At 42.6% G+C, this 25,911-nt stretch overlaps 1 protein-coding gene across 1 annotated transcript in view; it reads left to right on the top strand.

The window, feature by feature from the left end:
* COL4A4 (collagen type IV alpha 4 chain) overlaps window positions 1-25,911 on the top strand; it is a 120,514-nt gene that overhangs the window by 82,669 nt on the left and 11,934 nt on the right. The window contains 14 exon segments of the mRNA XM_032480378.1: window positions 4-111; window positions 1,059-1,240; window positions 2,112-2,175; window positions 4,800-4,874; window positions 8,175-8,282; window positions 8,881-8,988; window positions 14,849-14,920; window positions 16,056-16,184; window positions 16,283-16,396; window positions 17,379-17,534; window positions 19,665-19,708; window positions 19,710-19,773; window positions 20,724-20,732; window positions 23,377-23,502. Coding sequence (XP_032336269.1) covers window positions 4-111; window positions 1,059-1,240; window positions 2,112-2,175; window positions 4,800-4,874; window positions 8,175-8,282; window positions 8,881-8,988; window positions 14,849-14,920; window positions 16,056-16,184; window positions 16,283-16,396; window positions 17,379-17,534; window positions 19,665-19,708; window positions 19,710-19,773; window positions 20,724-20,732; window positions 23,377-23,502 — 1,359 coding nt within the window.

Raw genomic sequence — 25,911 nt, 5'->3', positions numbered from 1 at the left:
AAGGAGCAAGAGGACCCCCAGGAGATGAAGCAGAAATAGATATTATTTCCATAAAAGGGAAAACTGGGGATCCTGGGCCTCCTGGAGATAGTGGATTCCCAGGAGAACAAGGTAAACACTTACGTTTTTTTAACCATATCAAATAAGTTGACTTCTTTACAGATCATGCAAACAAGCATGTGTATTAGGCAACTTTCCTAAGAATACTATCATACTGAGGTTAGGAAAGGTCACTTTTTGAGATAAAAATATAAATAGACCCTAGTGAACCTCATGGTACTTCTCCCCCACACGGTAGAACTTAGCATTAGCTCATACACGTTTATAGATTTGGATATTCCAAACTAGGATCAGTCCAGATACGTGAAATACTGGTTCCAGGTTTACAGTATTCCTGGTTTTAGTAGCTGGTATTGAAATGAGTGGCACAATGACTGCCCAAAGCATTTCAGTCAGTGCTATTCAGTCTTCGGTGTGCATACAAATCCCTTGTGGCCGTTGTTGAAATGTGGATACTCAATCAGCAGGTTTGGGGCAGATCTGACTCTGCCTTTTTTTTTTTTTTTTTTTTTTGACTCCACCTTTCTAACAAGTTCCCCAAATTGTCTGGTCCTTGGAAACACTGCAGAGCAAGGATTTTGACAACCACATTTGTGTTCTCTTTCCAAGTTTAGACTTAATCTGCATGAGACCTGGGTTCTGGTGCTGGCCCCCTCCTTAACTAGTTGTTAGGGGATGAATGTTTTAGCTTCGCTGGGTAAGCCCTTCCTCGTTTATAAAATGAGTGTGTTAAAGCAAGTGATGCTGTTCATTCCCACCTGGGGTGGCTCTGAGTCTCTTCACGGGCAGCTCCTTTTCTAGTGAGGTCCCTGAAACCAGACACCATTGTGATGCCATTTAGGGCAGGAATTAGGATTCCCCATCCCTAAGAGATGGCTTCATCTCCTAAACTGAGGACCAGGACCCACATTCTAACTATCATCCAGCCCAAGATTTCCTTGAAGCGGCTTGTAACACCTCTTTAAGGAAATGTATCACCCACGTGTATCACCCGTCAGGTGCTAAAGGCCATCCTGGGATGCAAGGGAGGAGAGGAGAGCCAGGAAGCCATGGACCACCTGGATTTCACAGAGGGGAGCCCGGGAGAACTGGGCAGCCAGGCCTTCCTGGACTCCCAGGCCCTCCAGGCTCACCTGGGCTGAGAGGGATCATTGGTTTTCCTGGATTTCCAGGTGACCAGGTAAGCAGCTGCTATTTGGGGAAGAAAGAAGTAATAAAACCTTTCTGCTCTCAGGATGCTCTCATAAGGCATCATAGTTTGCCAGTGCACTAGCTTTTAAAAGGTAAGGAGTTGGTCGAGGGAGGAACGAGGACTTTTGGAAGACCATGATGTGACTGTAGTTTCTGACCAGTGCTCCCATCTGGTTCCAGTGATCAAGTCATTTACTCTACATACTCCACATACTAACCTCAGCCTTGTTTAAACAGGTCACAGAGACTCGCCTGAAGGTGGCTGGTTTACCAGAACAAGGAGTCATCTGAAAAACGACCCGAATTCTGGTTTCTTAGCCTTCCTTTCCAAATGCAGGCCTTGCTGTATCTGATACCCAGATATTTATAGCAAAATAAATACATTTTGTCTTTATAATCATGAGCCAAACACTCCTTGAGAAACCAGGAAGTACAAATGCAGTAGCCTACATCATAGCTACTGGAAAATGTATAATATACTTTGCTACCCATCTTTTGGAATAAAATAGATTTTTTTAAAGTTTTGGTATGAAATCATTTATAACAATATTTTGTTCAGTACTAATTCATTCATTCAGAGCTTAAAATTGAAGTTATGTGATGCAACTACTGTCCTGCAATCAAGTAGAGAGAAGGGGATGCCACATACAGGCATCACGAATTCTAGAAGAGTTTTATCAACTTTGAAAAACTAGATGCATGTAGCAGTAGGCTTGCAATGCATTTCCAATTTTCCTTACCACTGAAAATTATAGAAGCCAGATTAGTTAAGAGAAAATTATACCTAGATCATGTCAAGCATGTGTCATGTGTATTTGAAACCCAATTAAAGTCTTACTTCTGTTTCGTTAAACTATCAGGGTGAGCCAGGTTCTCCAGGGCCCCCTGGACTTCCAGGAGTTGATGGAGCAAGAGGACCTAAAGGTATGGTTTGGGAACACAGCAGCCATGAATCAAGCTCATAGTCCTGGGTGCTCGTAACACTGTAAGCCAGTACCTTTGGCATGAAAAGTAAAGTATATCAAACAAACTGCAACATTCAAAGGGTTCTTTTTAGACTTTACTAGATAGTGAAACACTCCAGACCCACATCATCTTCGTGCGTCATTCAGATCCCAGGGTACCATACAGGAAACAGCACAGCTGCAGGCACGTCATGCCTTCCTCCCTGGTGGGAATCCTCGTGTCAGTCCTTGTCGTGACTGCAGCTCCTTAAGTGGCAGCTCAGGTGCAAGGGGGCAGATCCACACTGGCGGTCAGTGTCCACCTTAGCGTAGAAGCGCCATGCCCAGAGGAGCCAGTATCTCTTCTGAGGACTCCGTGAGTCCAGCTTTTAGAGTCCCGGTCACAAGAGTCACAGACAGAGAAAGTCAAAGCCAGGACTTGCTACCAGGTGTGAACAGTTCACTTCAGAATTCCCGGGCCATGCATAATTTACAGTTGGGTTATTTTTACCGTAATCCAAGGGTCAGCAAATGCGCTTTTTCTCAAAGGGCCGGATCATACATAATTTCAGCTTTTTGTTCTCTGCTGCAGCTGTGCATGAAAGCACATATAGTGTGAAAGCAGCCCTAGACAGTCTGCAAACAGGGGGTGTGGCTGTGTTCCAATAAAACTTTATTTACAACAGGCTGCAGGCTGGATCTGGCCCCACAGGCCTTAGTTTAATTTGTGACAAAAATAATGTTGCCTTGTAACACAGCTGACATTCTACCTTTTTCAGGTTTCCATTGAAACAGAAACAGAAAGTTAACCCAAGATCAAAAATGTCCTTAGAGAAAGAGGTCTCATTAGCCCTTTATTCAGACAAACAAGTGCAAACAAACAAAAATCAGGATATCTTAAATTGCACTGTTTGTATAGAAGTTTTGATATTTTTACTATTTTTGTATACCATTGGGTTAATATTTTTCTTTAAATCTTTAAAATGATCCACCTTTTAAACCTTAGCCTTAACCTCACTATCTGTGAATTCACAGAATTGATGTAGTTACATTTTATTTTAATACAGATTAAAGTAAATAACTTTAAAATATAGAACAGTAATTAATGGACTACCGAAAAATCTTCTCCTTTACTACAATGAAACATGTTTTACACTTTGAGAGACATTCCATAACTAACATAATTGTTGTAAGAAGAACAAAATGAACCATGTACACTTATTTACTCAAAAGGATAATATAGATTTCCTCTTCAGAAATAGTTACAAATAGGGACCTTTTCATATTTGGTTTTGACATTTTACAGCATCAGCGTTCAGCACTCACTCCTCTTCTACTCGTCTATGCATTTATTGTAGTCTCTCTGTCTCTCTCAAAGTACAAACCTATTTCTCCTCATTTTCTTCCTACTTGTCTTTGTCCATGTTTTTAAGGAAGTGAAATGCACTGAAGATTCCTGGAGTAAAAGCTGTCTCATGGAGCCAAAAGATAAAACATAAAGTTCCGCCAGACCATAGGCTGATGGAGCCTAGCCCCTGGGCAACCTATGGTTTCTCTCTTAAGCCTTTCCTGCTTTTCCCCATGGTCTGTTTTTCATTTACCTGCCTTCCAACTAGTTTTATCACTCTCTATTCAGTATCCTTTCTTGATCTTTCTGGATGTGTTTGGATTACACTGTAACATGCTCTTTATCAGGACATCGTGATAACTTACATCATGAAAATCCTTTCAATTTCTGCCTCAATATCAAAAGACCTCAAATTCTTACTTTCTATTACAATTTCTCAAGGAAAGACTGGCTGACTGGGATGGACCAGATTCCTGCCCCTCAAATGATTAGCCACAATTATGACTAGGGTCAGGTGTCAGAGAACCTTCTATAAAGTGTGCGTCCCCTTAAAAAGGGTTTCAGTAGGCAGGTCCTCTAAAACATGCCTAATTAGCTCTCTTCCTCTCTAGTAACCCCCTCGATTGTCTTGCCTTCCCTGCCTCTCCATTTTGAGTCCTCCATTTGTAATGGGCTCCCAGCTATACTGTAAGTCCTTGTGTCTGGAAGGACGCAGCGGCAGAGTGGAACAGCTCTGTGGGACTGTGGGAGTCACCGCTACAATGGCCTTTGAATGTGCTGTCTCTTGTGAAGTCATCAATAAGACGGCTTTTTGTGATTTTGTTTTTTTGACAAGGACACTGAGTTCAGCTTCCTTGCCGAGAGCCTGAAATATGATTACAGCAGCTGAAACAGTGACAATTTCTGCTTCCTGTTTCTAAAAAACAATATAAGGGTGCAGACAATCAGTGCCAAGTAATTTTTTAAATAGATACATAAATTTGAAGCTATTTAAGAAAATTTAAAAACTCAAACTTATTAAGATTTACAGTTTATGATTGTTACGAACTATAAAATAGTGTGTGTGTGTGTTTAAATCACATCTTGCATCTACGTTTCTATTTGTTCTTATGTAGGGAAAAAAAGCATTTTTTCAAAAATCCTCTCCTGGAACATTTGAAGATAGATTATAAAGACAAATATCATGAAAGTTAAGTCACTTGTGTGAACAAAATTAAATTCTCTTAATAATGTTATGTGCATTTTATCACTTACAGGATACAAAGGTGAACCTGCAGATCAGTTTGGCCCACCTGGTCCAAACGGTGAGCCAGGTAGCCCCGGATTTCCAGGTATAGTTACATAGTTTTCTTATTAAAACAAAAAAGAAATATTTGGTTGAAAAAACAGAATGATTACTTCATCCTTCCAGCTGGCAATGATCGTATCAATATTTCCTTCTCTCTTTACCCATTGAGATACATATCAGAAGGATTATGTACACACACTGACCTGGATTCACCATCTTTTTTCCACCATGGCTCCCATGACCTATGATGTTAACAGCACCTCCCTAGGCATGTCCGGGTTTGGACAGGGTCAAAAATGACTATAGCTAGCAATCAGAATTTGGACTATTTTGCAATTTCTATAACCAAAAATGATACATTAGCAATAACCACTCCCCTGACTACAGCTGCAGGTTGTCATTCCAGCCCTGTCTTTTTCCTACTCAGAAAAGCAGAGCAGTGTTATTGCTGACATATCATTGAATACCTCATTTACTAAGTAAACCAAACCGAAAAAAGTAAAACCTCATCACCAACCACACAGCTCAGTTATTCAAAACAGTACTTTATCAGTAACAACTGACGTGTAATCCGTCAGAACAAACAGACTGTGACGTACCAGTGAGCTCTTAGTCTCCAGTAGAGGCTGCTTCTACAGTAGACGACCCACAGCGGACAAAATGTACACACCTTTTCACTTAGTAATTCCACTTGTAAGAATATATCTTAAACCAATCAGTAATCAGGCCAGTGTACAAAAATGAGCACACAGGGATATCTGCTGCGTGGAAAGAACAAATGCTTATCCACAGATGACTGGTTCAGTAAGTGATACCCAGTGCCATTCAACTGATAGTGGGCAGGTTAGAAACCAGGAGTGTATTTAGATGGGTCCCTTGTAAATTAAATCATCTCATATGAATAATTTTGTGCATTAGCTTAAAAATCTCTTTGGTGATAGCCCTATGCCATCCCATACAATAGGAAGAATGTCTGAGCAGAACTATTATGGGAAATTTATTTCTTTGTTTTTCTACCATAAGGTTGCTAAAATGGAAGTCTAACAGAAAAGCAAGCTATTATAATGGCAAAAAAAAAATTCCTTCCCCACTGCCTTTCCTGTGGGTCTTTTACCTGTGGCATGGTCAAAGAGATTATTTAGATAATATAATATTTTAACTGAAATGTACAGGTTATGTGTTATGTTTGGAGGGGAAAATAGCTTTGAGGTTAGCATTCTGGAGATTTGTAATAAGCACCAGAGCGAGGTCTCAGAAAGGAAAATCAGTGGTTCAAAGTCGACCTCTGTTATCACCAAGCATGCGGTCTCGGGCAAGTTGCTCGTCATCTCGGAGCTCAGTTTCCCCACTTGTAAACTGGCCCTATGCATATTACAGGTTGTTCTGAGATCAAATGAGATTGCTTGAAAGCAATCTGTAAAATGAAAATTGCTACCCAAATGTAAAGTGTAATTAATTCATCATCGTCATCATCAGTCAGCGAAGCTCTAAGAGATTTTTCCACACTTACTGGTATTTTTGTGTAAACCCATAAGATAGTAAGATTTTTACAAGCTGAGAGTCATCCAAAATGGAAGACTTTGATATTACCTAACGTTTTGAATTAAAAATCATAACTCTGAATTATTTTACATATAGGCTAACTTTTTGAAGAAAATTTGCCAGAGTGTAATTTCCATGGTCTTGTGTGGTTAGCATCATTTAAATTGTAGCTTTAGCTTAAATTTTTAAAATTATATCATATGTTATTCACCAGCACAGAGTTTACCTAAATATGCAATTTCCACTGACTGGAAAAAATCTGCACTGAATTTGAACAAGCCTAACAAGAAGGCATAGATCTGCAGCCGGTCTCGGGGGATCTGATATGATTACACTGTGTTCAGTGCTCCCTCCTACTCCTTTATTTTGGAAGAAAATACAGTACAGATTAACTCAGGAGTTCTGTTCTTAATACAACTGTGATTGGAGAGGCAAGCCTTTCAACAGTTCAGTTTTTTTCATTTGGAGTTGGGAAAATGCTGCCTTACATTTACTGCAGGAATATTTTCAGGATAAATAAAATAATACACTATGAAGCTCGTAGACCTTAATTTGATCAGGGAGCAAGTATAGACTAAAGTGAGCTTGTTTCTTATGTGTTATAATAATGACTGTGAGCCCCATGGGTTGGTAAATACAGAACTGCATATTTTATCTGTAGATTCAACTGGTCATTTTCAGCACAGACTATTGGTTTATCCTATAAAGATTAAAGTCATACATTATAAATAAAACACATGGGAAGTCATCTTCCCCAGTCATCAGAGAAGTGTAATTTAAAGTAAGTCGGAAATAGCATTTCATCCTTACTAAATTAGCAAGAAAACAAACGGACAAACTAAAAAGTTATCAGTGAGCGCACGGCACACTCTTGGAGCTGTGATCGTGGGGCTGAGGGTGGGTTACAGGCGGCGGTGTGAGTTGGTGGAACACTTATCCAAACCATTTAGCAACCATTTTTTATCAAGAACCTGATGCTGAATGGTCTGTTTTAGAAGACTAAGCACAACTGGGGACTGTAGTAGGCTTTTTTTTTTTTAACCTAATAGATGTATCCGCCAGATGCAATGTGAGGTTCTGGACTGGGACTCGGTGTGGACAGGCCAGCTGTGAAGGACATTAAGGGGACAAGTGAGGCAACTCAAGTATGGAATGAGTATTAGATGATGTTAAGGATTGTTATTAATGTTCTTGGCTGTGATAATGTTATTTTGGCCACTAGGTAAACATTCTTATTTTTCAGACATACCTCCTGAAATATTAAGGGATGAAATTCCATGATGTCTGTGATTTACTTTAAAATACTTCAGCATTTAAAAATGCATTAAAAAAGAACCAAAATAATGTACTGTGCTACCTAAAAATTCTACTCCTAAGAATTTTTCCTAAAGAAATAGTTTAGTAGGAGAAAAAAATTGATTAAAGATATATGAAGATTATTATGCACAACAGCAAGAGTTAGAAATCACTTGGATGGCTAATAGGAGAGAAAATTAGATTAATTAATTTAATTAGGGTTAACTCAATAAGCTATGAGCCAGTTGTTTAAAAACAATAATTAGGAAAATGATATCAAACTTGGAAAATGACAATACAATGCTAATTAAAATCAGAATATAAACTCTTGGGTCTTATAAGTGTTTATTTTCAAATTTTCCTTAATGTTATCTTTTCAATAGAAAAACTGTACATGTTAAAAAGTAAGACTAGGAAAGAAAAGGCTGAAATTGGAGATTTTATAGACTCACCGCCTCGAAGAGCAATCTACAACTAGTCAGATGTTTGGTCCTTCTTTCTTTAGGACTTCTGGGACCACCTGGAGAGCAGGGCTTGCCTGGTATTCAAGGACCTGGAGGACCACCGGGAAGGCCAGGACTACCTGGCCCCTCTGGACCAGCAGGGTATCCAGGTACCTTAAAAGAAGCTTGGACATTTCCGGGCACTCCTCTGTCTCTTGGTGTATTGGAAGGAGCCAACCTTCACTTAGACCTGGTTCAGGTCTGGCTCTGCCATTTTCTAGACCTGTGACTTTGGACAAGTCACTTAAAATTACCTTTTCCTCACCTGTAAGTTGGAGCTAGTCTGATATCACTGGGTTGGTCTGGGAGTATATGAAGGCAGCTGTTACATGCCTAGGAGGATGCCAGGCACAAAGTGATGGTCTGACAGAGAAGAGCTTCTTTCCAGCGCCCCCCCCCCCAATGCATCTGCCATTCAGGATGCTGGTTTCCTTTTTTCCTTTAGACTTAAGGCAAACAGCACACATACAACACAGCATTTTATTTTCCTGCCATTCAGAATAAAGTGAAAGTTTCAAATCATAATTGGCAACCTTAATCAATCAGAAATGTATTTTCTCCTCCTGAGGTTAAGTTAGGAGGCCTAGGAAGGAAAAGTAATAAAATAATATTCCCAGTGACCCATGTATTAAGAACATAGATGACCTTCCCAGTTAATGAAACTCTTAGATCATCTGGGTGTCTGTCAAACCTTCCTGTCGTCCTCAGGTAATCCAGGTGTGCCTGGGCTGAGGGGGCCTCCGGGAGAAATGGGGGACCCCGGGCCGAGAGGCCTCACGGGGGATCCAGGGACGCCAGGTCTTCCGGGAATAAAAGGTAAGCCAAAAGGAAGGCCAGCCCATCAGACAGCTCCAAGCCCAGCGATGCTCTGCAAGTTCATAGCACCTCTCCCGCATCCCAGGGACATTGCTCTGGGGCCTGGCTCATTTCCAGGATGCCCATCGGCCCCGCTTATTCTGTCTTCCTTGGGCAGTGCTCCTCTAGAGTCTTGACCCGCCTCTGCTGAAATGCTGCTGCCACCACCTCGTTTCTGAGGGCACTACTTCCAGAGTTTTCCATAAAGTTCAGGCCCATCCATTTATTCTCTCCCCAGACAGTTAGCTCCTGCTGTGTCCTAGATTCTGTGTTGGACCCTAGGCACACAATTTTGAAGAAAATAGACATGGCTCCTGCGTTTGCAGAGCTCAGAGTTTAGTAGGGGAGATAGATATTAAATATATATCTGCCACTCATGACAAGTGGAAGGAAGAGAGAAAAAATAAGATGCTGAGGAGAAAGAGGAACTAGTATTCATTATCTTTGTTTGATAAAGAAACACTTTTTTCCTGGTTAAGTTTTTTGGCCTTTAGAAGTATAGCAGACTGGTTATAAGTTTGGTGAAATAGAATAGAATAGAATAGAATAGAATAGAATAGAATAGAATAGAATAGAATAGAATAGAATAGAATAGATATAATTTGTTATTAACAAATGTTTATGCCCCTCCATTCATCCACGATACTTCCTCCTTTTCAGTCCATTTCTTTCACTTTGGAAAAAATGTTTTTCCATAGGTTTTTTATGTATACCTTTAGCATAACATCTGTGTTGTATCCCCTTTGTTGGTTTAGAGGTCTTTCTCACCAAGTAGAATATAATTTTTAAAAAAGCAAGAACTATTTTTATATCCTTGTCACCAATAGATTCCCCATAAGTCTATTGGTTGGTTATTGTATTTATTTATCTATAAAAATAAATAAAATTTTAAATAAATTTAAAAATATAATATACAAATATATAATATATAAAATATGTAAATTTATTTTTACAAATAAATAAGTACTTACAACTAATTAATTAATGGAAAAATAGAGGAATGAACAACTGAGGTTGAAGGTCAAGTCTCGGTAGATTTCTGTAACCAAGATTCCTCTGTCTCCTTCCTTCCTTTTCTTCCCACTTACCTTCTGCTCATTGGCTCATTCATACACCAAATTTTGATAAAATAAAAAGTACCTGCTCTCAGAAGAATGGGAAATCCCTTCTTTGGGGCTTACTCAGTTTATTGTTTTGAAAATCCAATTAATGTTTTTCCCACACTCTTACCTCTTCCTTCATCAGACAGATTTCAGATAATTCCAGTTTTCCAGCAAGTAGTAGTGTAGTAAATATTACCTGGTGCCTCTGCAGAGAGGGAAGCCATTTATTTTGAAGAGTTGGTACACGTACGTATTTCTACACAGCCAAGTAACTTGACGGGAAAAGCTCCCATCACAAGACAAAATATCTTCGTACTGTTTTTCTTCTTTTTCCTTGTCTTCACTGGCATTTTTAGTCACATGGAGGGTCATGATTGGTGATAAGTTTAGGGTTCCAAGTAAAATGATCATTCTGTTATTTTAGGAGTCCCTCTGGCTATTGTGGCGGTTTCCTGTCTCTGGCAATCCGTCCAGCCCCGGTGGGGTAGTCTTTGATGCTTTTTTGAGTGTCTGGAAGACAAAATTGGTAAAGAACCAAAAGAAAACATTTCCCACTATTTTACTTCTGCTGTATCTCCACTTTTTCCAACTCTCCTAGTTTAAGAAAATAGCCAAGATTTTCAAGTGGCTTGGTGCCATTCTACACACCCAGTTTGACAAAAATGACAAAATTTATTTTGCTATTGCTGTTCCTTCCTTGCCTTGAATTAGTTTACATTTATCACCCAACTTCAGTATGATGTTATTGAAAAACTAACGGCTAACGACTTTGCTTGAATAACAAAATTATTTCCAATTGCACCATAATTCAGTGCTCTGAAATAGTAAGTTTGTCAAGAAGAGAAGGTGAGAAAAATGAATATATCAACCCAAATATTCACAGCAGTGCACAGATGGATCCTGCAGTGTTGCTTCCTGACCACGCAGTGACACTGTTTCATTGCAAACAGCCCAGGGAACTACCAGTCTTGTTTGGAAAAACACAAAACAGTGAGAGACATTCCTAAGAATGAAAACGTCTACAGTATAAATCCATTGTTGCCGTTTATCACGCTGATAGGAAAATGAACTGCACTCCAGCAGAAACACTTTGAACTGAGAAACTAAATATTTGAGGTATGTTCTAAATAAGTCAAGGGGACTGATTATCTTGTTTGAACAGACCAGCTGCTGAACTCAAAGTTGTTCGCTTGGCCAGGACAGGCCATATGGATCCTGAGTCCTGCTTGTGTTCAAGCAGATTTAAAATTTAACTTCGACATATATAAAAACAGCTCGATTCTTAGATTTACATTTTCCAGTACCTATGCCTCTAAAAGGAAGGTGCTTGATTCCTAGCTAGGCATTCAAATAAGACTGGACAAAGGAAAGCTAAAGACAGTAATCTTCAGCATGAGAACGTGTAGGGACTGTGGGCGGGATTATTTTGGTTGGTGGCAGGTAAACTATTTCATAAGAAAAAAAGCACCTGGAAATGGCTTTTCTCAGCCATGGACGTGCCAGGCACCTTAGAACTGTGAAAATCATGGAAACATCCTCCTTCCCTTTTTTTGGCCAGATTGTCCCCTCCTGCCCTGTCCCCACAGCACTTACCGCTCAGGGTAACTGCCTGTTTGTTCTGTCAAGTCAGAGGCTGTTTCTTTCTTTTCCTCGTTGTCTCGTCAGCGCTTGTCACCGAGTACATTTGGGGACCGAGACTCCATGGTTAAGACACCATGTCTTAGATCTTGTGCATCTCCTAGGAGGCACTCATCTGTTTTCTGAATTAAAAAACCATTCAGTCTTATTTCAGAATCGGTTTTGATTAAGTGTTCCACTTTGTTCAACCATTACCTGTAGTCACAAAGAAAGGTCTCTCTTTCCCATCTTTAAAGTTAGGGTGACCAGCTGTCCCGGTGTGCCCAGGACCGGGGATGCTCAGGACATAGGACTTTCAGTGCTTGGAAGATGGAAGCCACTGGCAGGCAGGGACAAGTTGGTCACCCTATAAAAAGCATAAAGGCCGTTAGAGGCCCCTGGGGCATAAAGTGGCATTTCCAGGCTTTCGAACAAAGGAAAACCTCAGAGTGGGAATCTGGTCCCAAAGAGTCTGCTGCCTAACACAGATGGAAACTGCAATTATGATTACGGCTGGGGTGGGAGATTTGAGTCTCCCTGGTTAGAGGAGGGCCCCCGGCCTGTGAGCTGCAGTGAGATGCAGCCTCAAATGATGGTCGTTAAGCAAGAGGACGACCAGAGAGGTGAATAAAAAATCCTCATTACCAAGGAATGTGCTTTGTTAGACTAATTGCCTCTCATCTGCCCTGTATGTATTTTATGCATGAACAACTTTCTGATTTAGAGATGGGGCTGATAAAAAGCTTCCAATAAAAAGGAAAAATTGCCCTCAAAACCCTACCCAGATGTAGCTGCATTCAATTTAGAAAGATAACGTTGGGTCAGATAAGAGTCGGCCAGTTCAGCAGTGGTGGGGGGCTGGGATGGTGACAGCACAGGGTCTGGATGTGTTGATGTGACAATGGAGAGTTGGCAGAAGCTGAGACATTCCACCCCCAGCCAAGTCCTCCAAGCCATTAATCCTGGTGGCTTAAGCTGGAGATCAAAACACATTGAAATAGTGAAGTAGTCTCAAAAAATGTATCATCATTTCAGATAGATGGCAATAAATATCCGGATTTGGCAGATGAAGAAGGTCTGTGTGTTCTTTTGGTGCAAACTTGAAACATTTGCTCAGAAATAGAAAAGAGAATTGGAAAATAAATTCAGCCAGAACCGGTAAAAATGGTTAGGAAATACAAGCTTTAGGGAAAATAAGGGTGCATTTACTTTTTTGGGGGGGGGGTGCAAGAGAATGTAGCTAAACCTGTAGTGAACCTACAACTGAATCACTGTGCTGTCCCTGAAACTAACACGACAATGTGAATCAAATACACTTCAACTTAAAAAAAAAAAGAGAAGATGGCTCATTCGCAGCAATCTAACATTTAGATTTTAAAAATAGAATAACTTTGTTTCAAGTACCCATAAATAATAAAATGGAACCAACTAACTGATCCATCTTCCAACAGGTAGTCTACAGAGGACGTGCTTTAATGAAGAGACAATAACTAGCACTTGAGTTATTTATACACAGGGGATAGCTCTAACTTCCCCAAATCTTCCACAGCCCATAAATCTATCAATGACAGATGTGACGTGCAAGTAGAGATTGGAGTCCACTCTTTTTTATAACTTTCTCTCCACCCATCAAGTCCCTCACCCTCCCTGCTCCAAATTTGTACGTTCATTCATTCACTCACTCGACAAACGTTTATTGAGCACTTACTGTCAGGAGATATGCCAAACAGTGCGTAGAAAGAGTAACAAGACCTGATCTTGCCCTCAACTGATTTACTCAAAGTAAACCAGTCACCGCAGACAGGTGCGTTGTGCAGAGTGGGCTGGGCACTGGCCGAAGGGCATCGAGGGAGCTCCGTGTGGGTGTCCTGGGGAGGATGAGGGGCACTTCCGGGTGTTAGTCATCAGCTGAGGGTGTGAGGACGGCAAGGTAGAGGCGTGTGACCCTAAAGTGGGTGAAAGGCTGGCTGTGCACTGAGGGGCTTCTAGCCTTGGATGAGAAAGAACAGTTCCTGGATGGAAATCCATTAATGAAATAGGAAGGTGACCGGGCGCTGCCTGGGGCTGAAAAGAAGATTCTTTTTCCCAGATCAACCAGTGAGACGTGCGTGAAGCACTTGGCAGAAGAATTAGTAGCCAGGAGATGTTCTGTTCCTGTTAGAGATCTGCCTCTCCCCTCCCTTCCTCCTTCCCTTCACTTCTTCCCTGTAAATCTATAGATTTATATATTATAAATAAACATATTATATATAGTAAGTATATTATACGTATAGATATAAAGATCTCTATAAACGTATAGGTGTTCAGTGTTCAGTGACAACGTCTGTAAAGTCAGATGAGTATATCTGTGGAGAACGACAGTGACAACTGACAGAAGGTTCTGAAAGGAGATCTTGTCTGAGTACAGAGAATAGCATTCTCAGTGATCATCATGATATAAATTTAGTCTCTGTAAAGAGGCATCAGAATGGTTCTCTTTGAAAGAAGTAGTTGCAAAGAACTAGCTACAGCCACACTTGACCTGCAGGCCTATTTTTTCTGCTTAAAAAAAAAAAATCAATCGGGCCTGTATTCCCCAGAATGCCACAGGCCCCCCTGCCCCCATTGTCCTATGGCACTTATCTGACTAGATTCTGAAGAAAGGAGAATGTACCAACCAGGGTGGCGTGGGAAGGTTCTGAGTCTGGGGGAAAGATGGCCCAGCTTTGCTCCCACCCAGTCTCTTTCCTTGTCAAGGATGATTTTATTGTCATAAAACTGGAGGTCATTCTCCTATACCAAGATTCAGTAATTCTGGGTTGTATCTGGTGAGAGAGATTCATGGTGCGGTCATAAACCACCAGCAGTGTGTTAAAACCAAAGAAAGGTGTGTGTTAAGCTGTCTTAACAGAAAACGTCCATCAAATGAAGGTGTTAAATGATGACCACTGGCATGGATTCCGCCCTGATAATGACGTTTAGGTGGTGAGATCTCATGGTTCCCGCCTGGAGAATCCGTCCCCATCAGCTGACCCTCCGCCGGACGGTGCCTGCAGGATGCAGCCAGAGACCTTGGCCAGCTAGCCTTCCCCTGTGGGTCACAGGCCTGTGATGTGTTTCAGGTCCTTCCGGGTCGCCGGGCCTGAACGGCTTGCATGGCTTAAAGGGTCAGAAAGGAACCAAAGGTGCTTCAGGTAAGAGAAAACCCTTTGTAAGAGGCTGAACTGCAATCACTGGACCAGGAAATCCGCTGGTGTTTCCTCCCGTCATGAGATTTGGGTGCGAAACTAAGACACTGGTTTAGCTTAGAGACAGAATGTTGAAACTGTTTTTGGTGCTGAAGATGACAAATAAAAAGGACCCCTGAGAAACCCCTATTTCAGAAGGAATGGTTGGTTAACAGTGACTTTTGTTAATACTGCTGGTGACTATCTATTAAAAATACTCCGAATAATTGCTCAGTTGGAGCTAGATTTCAAAATGTTATGAATAACAAATAAAGTAGTCGGGACTTTGGGGGTATTGTTTTAAGTGTAGTGATGCCAAGTATGACCACGCAGGTCTAATTAGCGTTTCTAGCCTCCCTCCATAGCCTGCTGCTCAAACAAGTTACCTGAACACATGGCTGTGATTTTTGATATCACACATGAGCTGACCATCCACAGTGCAGCTGGTTCTGTAGAGTGCACGTTGGTTGCATTACTTTTCAGAGAAACAGCGCACAATCAGACAAGGTAACTGGAATCAGACTTGCAGATTCGAGGGACTGCAGGAAAAGGACTGAATTGTCGGGCTGCTGGGTTGGGATCTGTCGCTGGGGAGGGACAAAACCTTTATACAGTTTGGAAGATCAAGAAGTCATTTAGGTCACTTAGGATGCGTTTCGTGGCTCTTCCGAATAGTCTGATAAAATGTGTGCCCTCCACGAGAAACCAGTGAAGTTCTCCCTTTTCACCGTGAAACTGCACAATGGTTCTATGTATTTGCCAGTTTCCACCACTGAATTTCAAACCAGTTTGTTCACAGTCACTTACTGTCAGATCTCATTTGTTTCACTCTTTCCATTGGAAAGGTTGAAGCTGTCGTGTTTTTGAATCTGGGAAATATTCAAATCTTGTCTCTGCTGGACAAGCGTGATGGGTCTTAAGAGAGCAGATGGCAACCCAGGAAGGGTCGCCGCCATTCGGGTCGCCCTTGCAGCCAGTGGCTGGTCCCAGAAGAACCGGCTGCTCCCCTGTCATGTGCTTATTTGGACGCAATTTCTTTGCAGACGCCACAACAGGGACACACAGGAGAACATGCAGTGCTAATGCTGTTTTCCTCATTAAGGTTCACATGAAATGGGCCCACCAGGTCCACCGGGAATACCTGGGCCAAAAGGGGAGCCAGGAGACCCCGGGAGCCCAGGAATTTCTCCTCCAGGACTTTTTGGAGAAAAAGGCCCCCCAGGCCCCCCAGGCCCCCCAGGTAAGAAGCAGCACGCTTTGCCCTTCTCTCAATGACTAAATCCAAACCTTCCAATGTAATAAGACTAACATCTGACCTTGTCCCTCCAGGGAGAGCTGGACCGCCTGGTCCCGCAGGTGCCCCAGGAAGAGCTCCTAAGGGTGACATTCCGGACCCAGGTCTGCCTGGAGATCAGGGACCTCCTGGCCCCGATGGTCCAAGAGGTATGAGAAACACTTTTCCCATCGCCGGCTTGATGCTGAGCAGAGGGTGCAGAAGGGGCAAGCAGGAGGCTCTCTCATCTATTTGTTGGTCTCAGCACCTGCACATACAGCATGTCCGCTGGCCCAGAGTGACAGGACCCAGACCTGACGCACACACAGAAGCAGAGTCTCTTCCCGTGCCTACTAACAGTAGATTTTGTTCCTCTCATCAGTTCACCAGCACAAACTCTAGCAAGTTTAACAAAGTAAGACTGGACCCAAGCAGGTCAGGGAGTTGGGAAAAGGGCATAGCTCGGTGCAGTGTTTTGCCAAATGCAGACAGTCACATTCCCACCAGCTCACAGAGCTCTTCCAGAGAAGCACAAACCCACTGCCTTTCAATCTTTAGAATTTTAGTAAGAATGGGGTAAAATACATAATCTTACTTTACACTGGAAAAAAAAGGAAAATGCTCAAAATGTGCTAGAAGTATTGAAGCTAAGTAGGAACAGAATTTGGGCTCAATTCCCATGTGTAGACACGGGTTTTCAAATAGAATTTTAAGTTGAATTGAGTGGATATTACTTTTCCATCAGCCAGATTTTTTCAAAAGCCTATTATCTCTCTGCCTTCCATCCCTCCCTCCCTCCCTCCCTCCATCCATCCATCCACCCATCCTTCCATCCATTGTGTTAAAGCAGTGGGGTGGGAATACAAAGAAGAACCATAAACCGATACTTCCCAAAGGAGTGGCTCTGAGGAGAAGGCTTTGCTTAGCTCACGTTGTCTAACAGTTACTAACAGACTGCTTACATCGTTTCTCACCTGGGGCTCCCTGAGACACACTGTTTCACCTCTGATGCACTTGACTTTCCTTTTCTTCTAATTCCTTGCATCCTTGACTGTAAATCATTCAATTACTTTCCCTTAGAAGCTCTCAGGCAGCCTGCATGCATGTTTGTCTTTGAGTGAAAGAAACTTTTTTCCTATTCCCTGTGGTCAGGAAAACCTGGACCTCCAGGGCCCCCTGGGAGCGTTGACCTTCTGAAAGGGGAACCAGGTGACTGTGGCCTGCCGGGGCCGCCAGGTCCCCCCGGCCCGCCGGGCCCTCCAGGACACAAAGGCCTCCCAGGATGTGATGGTAAAGACGGCCAGAAAGGTATGAATGCAAGTTGGTCTTTAAGTAGCCAAATCTGACTTCCGTTATCTGGATTTTGAGGGTCTGGGGTGTTCACCACACTGTGAGAGAATTCTTATTTCCTATGGAAATAGTGACTACATTTTCCAGAATGTCCTGGCTTTCCTGAAGAGTCCTAAAGTTTGGGTAACAGTTGGACAAGTAAGAAGAAGAAACACAAGTTCATCTTTAGCCCCTAATAATGCACTTGATAATTGTCTAGACCAGAACTGAACAGTAGACAATTAATGCAAGCTACATGTAATTAAAAGGTGTAGTAGCCACATTTTAAAAAGTCGAAAGAAATAAAATGAACTTTCATATTTTACTTAACATAATATATTCAAATATTATTTTAACATAAAATCAATATAAATTATCAAAGGGATAATTTGGGCTGCTTGTACAAACCTAGTACATCTCCCAAATAAGACATTCCTTTCTGCCTTGGAAATCTGGTGTGTATTTTAGACTTACAGCACAACGCGATTTGGACTTGCCAATTTCCAGTGTTCACTAGTCACGTGTGGTTAGTGGCTTCTATATTGGACAGTTCAGTTTTAGTCTGCCAACTTTGCTTTTACATATTCACAAAAGGGTCTTTATTACTGAATTCCCTCACTATTGAAGGCTAAAATATTTATTTTAATTAATTTTTACCGAACTGCTAATATTTGGGGATCTTAGTTCTTGGCCACGAGAATTTTAGAGCATTATTAGGTTCATAGAATATTTTGTTGAGAAGAGTCCAACAGTGATTATCTATTTTACCTCCCTTATGTATAAGGAAGCTGGATACCAGAGAGGAGCAGAAGTTGAAGTTTGCAGGAGTCCAATAACTAGCACCCTGCCTGACTTCTGAACCAAATGTGCAATAAGACAAATGATTAGGGCAGAGGGGAGGTCAAAATCACCACGAGGCTGCCATGACTGTAATGCAAATGGTGTCCCTGGGATTGCGCAGTGCACAACCTCTACAACAGTACACAGCAGCCCCTTTCATCTTTATTAGCAATAAAATCAATTTTAGAGAATGTGGCTTATGCCTGCAGGTATTTGGGCTTCCAGTTATTAAACCCCAGAAATGGAAAGACATGACAGCACTGTAGTCACTAAGAGGAAGGAGGAGGGGGCTGGCTATACAACCTTGTTCCTCTCCCAAATAAGACAGTCCTCCTCCCCAGTGGTTACCCTAGAGAATGAACCTCCACCTGGAAATATACTTGAGGATTAGGGAAATAGCAAACCATATAAATACAAAGAGTTAGAAATAGTGGTGGAACCACTAATCATGCTTCTTAACTTGCATTACTGGAGGCGTAAGGGCCAAAGAGTGCTTAACTGTTAAAAAGGATGAGGGAGTTTTCCTCAGTTAACCTTTTAAGACTTACATGATGGGAGATATTTGATCTATTCCATAAATATCTATTAGTAACCTACAGAAGTATAGTTGTGAACACATTTAAACAGAGTCCTCACTCTAATGAAGTTAAGCACAGGGTTTCATAGGGGAAGGCAGAAACACTCACATTAAAGGATCCATTGTTAGAGACTGAGGTAAATGCTCTGAGTGGAGTAGTCAGCACACTTCTCTGAGTGCTTATCAAAAGGCAGCTGGGCTTGGGTTAAGATTCCAGGAATGGCTTCCCTGGCATGATCTGCACTCTGCAGAGTGAGGAGGACTTTGTGGATGGGGAGGAGAGAAGGAACAGCACGTGCGAGGCACAGAGGGGCCGGTGCAGCTGAGACAGAAAGTGAGCAAGAGAAGGGTGGGAACATGGGCCCGGGAGGCACGTGGTCCCCAGGCAGGGGGGCACCTGTCATTATTTGCCCTTCAGTCGCAGCCCTTTGATGGTCTCCGGAGAAAGTTCAGGATTACTGAGCTTTTCACTCTACTTTAGTTTCGTCTTGATCATGGAATGAAAGTCCTTTCGATGCGTTTCCCTCAGACAGAGGCAGCCCTTCGCAGCCCTGCAGAAGCCCTACTCTGCACTCTAAGACTGACTTTGTCCTGCATTGTTTCGAAGTGAACCTCTGAGTGCAGCCCATCAAACTGTCATTGTCTTTATACTGCTTCATTCCCGTGTCCTCGTCTTCATATACTCTTTTTAGGACCAATGGGATTCCCAGGGCCACAGGGGCCACATGGAATTCCTGGGGCCCACTGGAGAGAAGGGTTTACCTGGACCTCCAGGCAGACGAGGGCCCTCGGGTGCTCCAGGTAAGCTTCTGATGCCTAGTCACCTTCACCTAGCAGCCTACACACAGCGTTTTGTTCAGATATTTACCATGAGGGTCATCTTTCAGAAAGTAATCGCTCTGAAATTACTAGCAAACTCTAAGAAGTTAAGCCCTTTTGGATAAAGATTGGATTTATCTCAGGCCACACTATGAAGTCTCAGGTTTAAGAAACTTACTTATTAACAGAACAAGGAAGTTTGAAAATTAGGACTTGATTTTTACATTTTTCTAAGGTAAATAAATCTGTGTTCCCTCACATAAGAGGCAAAGACTGATTTGATTATTGGATGCGAAGATTGTATATTCAGTTCCTGTCCTTGAATGCCCTCCCATTGATTTTCCTATATGTTTTATTTAACTTTTTCTGTAAAATACATTAGCTCCTATGAAGATGAAAAGCTATTCGATTTAAGCTCTACAGACAACACGTTTTCATCATAGAATCATTATAAGCCAAGGAAGAGTTGGAAGGGCAAACAGACCTGTGTATCTGAGATTGGCAGAAGTAATATTCTTCAAGATCCTAAATCAATATTAGGGAGTCAGTTCAAAACATTTTGCAATCTCCAAAATTAGCACTCAAGGCCAAAGAATAAGAAAGCCGTGTTGAATGCAGTTTCTATTATACATTAAATTAGGACATATTTGCTGTAAGAAATCAACTCGAATTTTGCGTTGTGCAAGAGAGTTTCATTTCAGGTCTTTCTAGATACGAAAACTCCGTGAATCACAGCTGTTCTTGTCAATAACGGTGATGCGGACTTTTTATGTAAATAAGATGCTGTCAATCTGCTTATCATCAGTACCGTCCTCAAATCAGTATTTACGTTCTCAGATGATCTGTTTCACTTTTGTCCTAATTCACGCATTTAAAATCTCTCTCCACCATATGAAAATCGCTGTGTGGCCTCGTTTCTTGGATCTCTCCAGGTTCCAGAGGTAAGCGTTGCCATAAAATTAATAATTTCCTTTAAATCTTGTGTCCAGTCATTTCCATACTTGCCTTTTCTTTCTTTCTTTCTTTTTTTTTTTTTTTTTTACTATCTTTGTGAGTTAAGCTTTGTTAATTTTTTAGATGAGGTGCTGCAATTATATTAGGTTTTAATGCCTTTGCTTCTCGGTACAGATACAGCAACCCCGTATTAGGGGGTCCCCGTGCCGAGCCTCATTATAGGTTGTCAAGCCAGTGTAGGTACTCAGCTTAAATAATTTCCATTCAGGCACAGAGTACAAGCGCTCTCTCTGTCAAATGCTACAGTACATGCCAGTGTAAGTTTCCTGTATAAAGCCTACAACATAAATACAGAGAACGTCCCTAAAACAAGCTGGATCAGCAACATGAAAAGCTGGGTCCCAGCCACCCAGCGAGGGGCTGTGACGAGCCTTCCTCTCCAGCCCGAAGTCCATGTTCAAGGAGCAAATTTCTTTGTGTGTAAAAATGAAAATGCCATTCTTCTTCTCCGCTCAGTGTTCACTTAATCCTCCACAGTGCAAGGGCAACATACTATTCTGTGGCTGGCATTTTCAAAGAGAATAAAAAGAGTTTCTCCAAAGAAGAAAAGGAAACTCGTGAATGTGTTCATTCCAGGCGTCTGTTATTAACCCTAAGGAACGTTGCCTTGAATAGAGACGCTGTGGATTATTTTTAGGGTCCTTAGAAGAGATGCCTCAGCCCCTTTCTTTCAGCTTCTGGTTTATCAAAAAGTAAAGAAAAGTAAAATCAGAATTTTAAGAAATGTTCGTAGTTAAAAATTACCAGCATGTATTTAATGTGTTTTCACTTCAGCCCTTTTAGTGTTTACTCTGTGGCTGAGTGTATGAACTCACCGGAAATAGCATCAACACCCTACATGTGAATTATCAGCCAAACCCCTGCCCGCCCACCCCCTTTCACTTACCTGTTTCCTCCACTCCACCTGCACCGGTAAATTCCCACCATCATGCACCCGATTATTCAGGGAAAAGAGGAAATGCCCACACACATCGCTCTCAAGTCACCCAGAGCAGAAAAGACAAGTTTTACATTAAACTGTACAGTCCGTAAAAACGCCTCCGACTTGGTGTTACTTCTGGTTTCATACAACATTTTACAGGGGGTTCAATTCCAAACAGCTTATAGGGTTCAAGTCCATTTTGCACAGACCCAGCAATCACTGTATAGGCTATGTTCTCATTATGGCCATGTTTTCGAGGATTTTCTCACTGCTTTATCATTGTTGTTCTCAAACTTATTTTGCAAATTTGCATGGATTTTAAGAAACCCATAACTAATAAAACAGTGTGTTTTAAAATACGTTGCACTTCATAGAATTCATCATGCAGATGTTGAGTTCTTAAGGCAGTTTATGGTTTATGATTTTAATCTAAACTGTGCTGTGTATTCACTGTCACTTACTCACCCAAGCCTGAGTTTCCTTTCCCGTAACATTCTAATAACAGTAGTGCACACACACACTCACACACAGGCTGGGTGGGAGAATTTAATCACAAAGCACTTAGCATGAGGTCTGATGCCCGATGAAGCATCCAGTAAGTGTTAGCTGGTATCATTAGGGTGTTATTATTATTTCTTTTCCCTTGTGGAATGTTTGCAGGGTGACTGAATGAAGATTTAGGGGGAAAAAAAAAAGTCTTAAAGATGTGAAGGTAACCAGGAAGAAAAAACATTTTAAACCTGGGTGGTTTAGGGCTCCATCAGCCTCCTCTGGGCACATTACATACATGTTAGACGTGCAGATATTGGGGTCCACCCAGACCCACTAACTCAGAAACTCTGGGCTCTGACAAGCCTGATTCTGATGTGGTAACATCAGAACCACAGCTTTACAGCGGTGCTTCTCAGCCCTGGCAGACACTGGAATTATCTGGAGAGTTTAAAAAATTAGTGATGCCTGGGTTCCACCCCGAGAAATTCCTTTTTAATAAGTCCCAATGGAGTGCCGGCATCAGTATGTTTGAAAAGCTCTGCAGATGGGTTTATTCTGCAATCAAGCTTGAGGGCACTGCCCAGAACACATCCTGTACCAATTAGAGCAGTATTTCTGGGCTGGGGCCCAGATATCAGTATTCTTACAACTCCCTGGAACATTCCAGCGTGCACTCAAGGCTGAAAGTCACTGCTTCAGTGACTAGCAATCCTGAAATTCTGTCTCCTTGAGTAGTGGACACCATGGGAGTCCAGCTGGCCGCAGTGTAGGCTAATGAATCAGAGCAACATTAAACTGGGTTTTAGGAACCCACTGGTCCCTCCCCCCATGCTGGCACCTAGTAAGAAATGGCCCAAAGATTGCAAATCCTTTGAAGGCCCCCAAACTAGTGCCATCTCAGCCAACTTTCACTGTTTCATACTTTTCATTCTTTTGCTTCCTCTGACTGAAATCCCATCTGCTCATTCATTCTTTCAGTCCTTCGTTCATTCAACAAAAAGCTTCCTAGGAAAAAGTTTTCATGCAGCACATAGTGAACAAGACAATGCTTCGCACTGTTGAACATTCTAGATTTCAGCGTAGTGTCAGAAGCCCGCCCCAGCAGAGACAGCAGAAGGAGCTTAGGTCCCTCACATGAGTGGTGATTCCAATTTCAGGTGAACCTGGGCCTCCTGCAGACGAGGATGCCTGCCCCCGAATCCCGGGGCTTCCTGGGGCACCAGGCCCAAGAGGACCAGAAGGAGCCATGGGGCCCCCGGGAATGAGAGGCCCCCCAGGACCAGGTACGAGCCTCACGCTGGTTGTTCGTCCCTTGCATCACAGATGGCGGAAATGAAAATCCAGGCGTTTTGCTATGTAGCTTTTTGTCCGGAACCTCAACAACTCGTAGGGATGAAGCGTGGAAGATCCCCTTACATACACGTTTTTTCTACATTTATCCAAAAACTTAACCATGATAATAACGGGATTGGCAGCTCCCTTCTGTTTTTATGGTGAACTTGTACTTTAATATTTTATACTTGGGCGGCTTTTGGACATGAAATTTTGAAACCTCTTAGCACCACAGGGTAGATGCTCCATCATTAATTAGTCATTAATAGATGTTGGTTTGACTTTGAATTAAAACCAATTGAATCGGGGCTCAGTGGAGCAGAAACAGCTACAAGGGGGCAGGAGGAAGTGTTCCACTTTGGGGAGGAAGAGGAAAGGGGGCAGGAGGGTCGCTTTAAGTGATGGCGTGGGTGGCACTGTTCACCCGGGGGACTTGAGCATTGCTCGGTCGTTGGCACGGTAGAGGATTCTTATTTAAATATTTAGACCAAACCAAACCATTCCTTTAAAAAGTCTCCTCCAAATGGTTCATTCTCTCTTCAGACATCCCCACCTTGCTGGGTAACTTACAGAGATTAGGGAGTTTGAGCTGGCCATCTGGAGGTCACCGATCTCTTTAGACCAAGTGGTGGCAGTGCCTGTGATTCTATATAACAAATTCTAGAAACAAAAGTGCCAGATAACCCAAGAGGCACAAGACCACTCCCTTTCCCGTTTTTCCCACCTCACAGCTGTGGGTCTGGTTCTTTCTGGCTCAGAGCCAAAGGATTTGGAAGTAGAACTGAATTTGGTGCCATCTGTTTCCCTTGTGTCTCCCCCAAACCCAAGTAGCTAAGGGTCTGCCGGAGTCTGTGTACTTCTTGGGTAGCATGCAGAGCAGCCCTGAGCCTTCCTCGTGTTAGCATGGAGTTCTGTTGTTCGAATTTGCTGCTTTGCGTCTGTGTTTGTGCAGTAAGTTCATTGGGCGTTGATGGGACCAGCTTCTTTCAACAGCCCATGAGCACTGGGAATTCAGAGTAGTTACCTAACTTCTCTTTTCCTTGGCACTCTTTGCATGCATAAGCCCTCAGCCAGTCACTCCATCTTGTTTCAAAACCAAGCTGCCTTGTTGCGTACCTATTTGCAATATTGGGGGCTGGTTCCATCCCCGCTTTAGCAAAATAATTGTCAAGTAGAAGATGTAGCCTGTCATGGGTTTCTGCAAATTCATTTCAGCCAATACTTCCACACCCCTCTCCTCTTTATAAAGCACGGCACTAGGTGGAGGGCAGTACAGATGTGAATGAGATGTGCGTGTCCCCCTTCCAGGGTCTCACAACCTCATGGCAGAAACAGCTGGCAGAGCATAAGTAGTTCTAAATAACGAGAGATTATAATTCTTGTTTTAAGGGTGTTTCACATAAAAGGCATTAGGATAACAGGACAGGGAGAGGTGATTCCAGTGTGGAGGACTGAGGAATTTAAGACCCCAGCAAGAGCGGGCAAAGCAGAGCTTATCAGGAAAGAGTGGACTTCGAGGAACAAGCATTGTCCAACAGGGAGCCCGCAGGAGCACAATTGGGCCAGGTTGGCCTAATAACCCAGTGACTAAACCAGCTACATCCTTGCTGCTCAAAGTGTGGTCCTCAGGCCACACCCCAGACCTGCCTGATTAGAATCTGCATTTTCACAAGATGCCTGGAATATTTGTACACACATTCAAGTTTGAGAAGGCCTAGCTGCATTGTATGAATGCTGTCCTTAAAAGAGTCAGTGAAGAGTGACTCCTTCATGAGTGACTCAGTCATAGCTCTAGGTTAAAGTCACCTGGAGGGGACTGGAAAAGTACTGATGGCCGGGCCTCCTCCCAGACCAACAGGACTCAGAGCGGGGAGAGCAGGGCCCGGGCATTGGTGTTTTGGGAAAGCTCTTCAGGTATAGCAGGCACCCGGGGCTGAGTCCCGCTGTTTCAACCGAGCATCAGCTGCGCCCAGATGGGTGGCTGGGCTCACCCGTTGTTGGGGCTGTGGAGAATAACCAGGGAAAGTCACTGAGAAGGAAAAAATCAAATGGGCAAATTGTACACCCTTGAACTTCATTGTTATCTTGGGCACCATCCATAGACTGTGAGTTTCTGAGAGAGGGCTGACCGTCTGTGTGGTCAGCGCAGGTCAGTGCCTGGAAGGAAGGCCTGCTGTCTTGTCATGATACACCCATTGGTTTGCTGACCCTTTAGTCCTGGGCAGCCCTTTCCAGAATCCCACAGTGGCCACGTGTTGGATTCATCTCACTGGGTTGGAAATAAAAGAATGCTCTGAGCTCACCGTGGGGCCCTAGTTTCCTTCTAAAGTAACGGGTGTTCTCTCTGAAGCTGGTAGAGA

The sequence above is a fragment of the Camelus ferus genome, chromosome 5 (genome assembly GCF_009834535.1).
Source record: "Camelus ferus isolate YT-003-E chromosome 5, BCGSAC_Cfer_1.0, whole genome shotgun sequence".
Lineage (NCBI taxonomy): Eukaryota > Metazoa > Chordata > Mammalia > Artiodactyla > Camelidae > Camelus > Camelus ferus.
The sequence above is the reverse complement of the archived record's forward strand: the minus strand, read 5'-3'. Positions and strand labels throughout refer to the sequence as shown.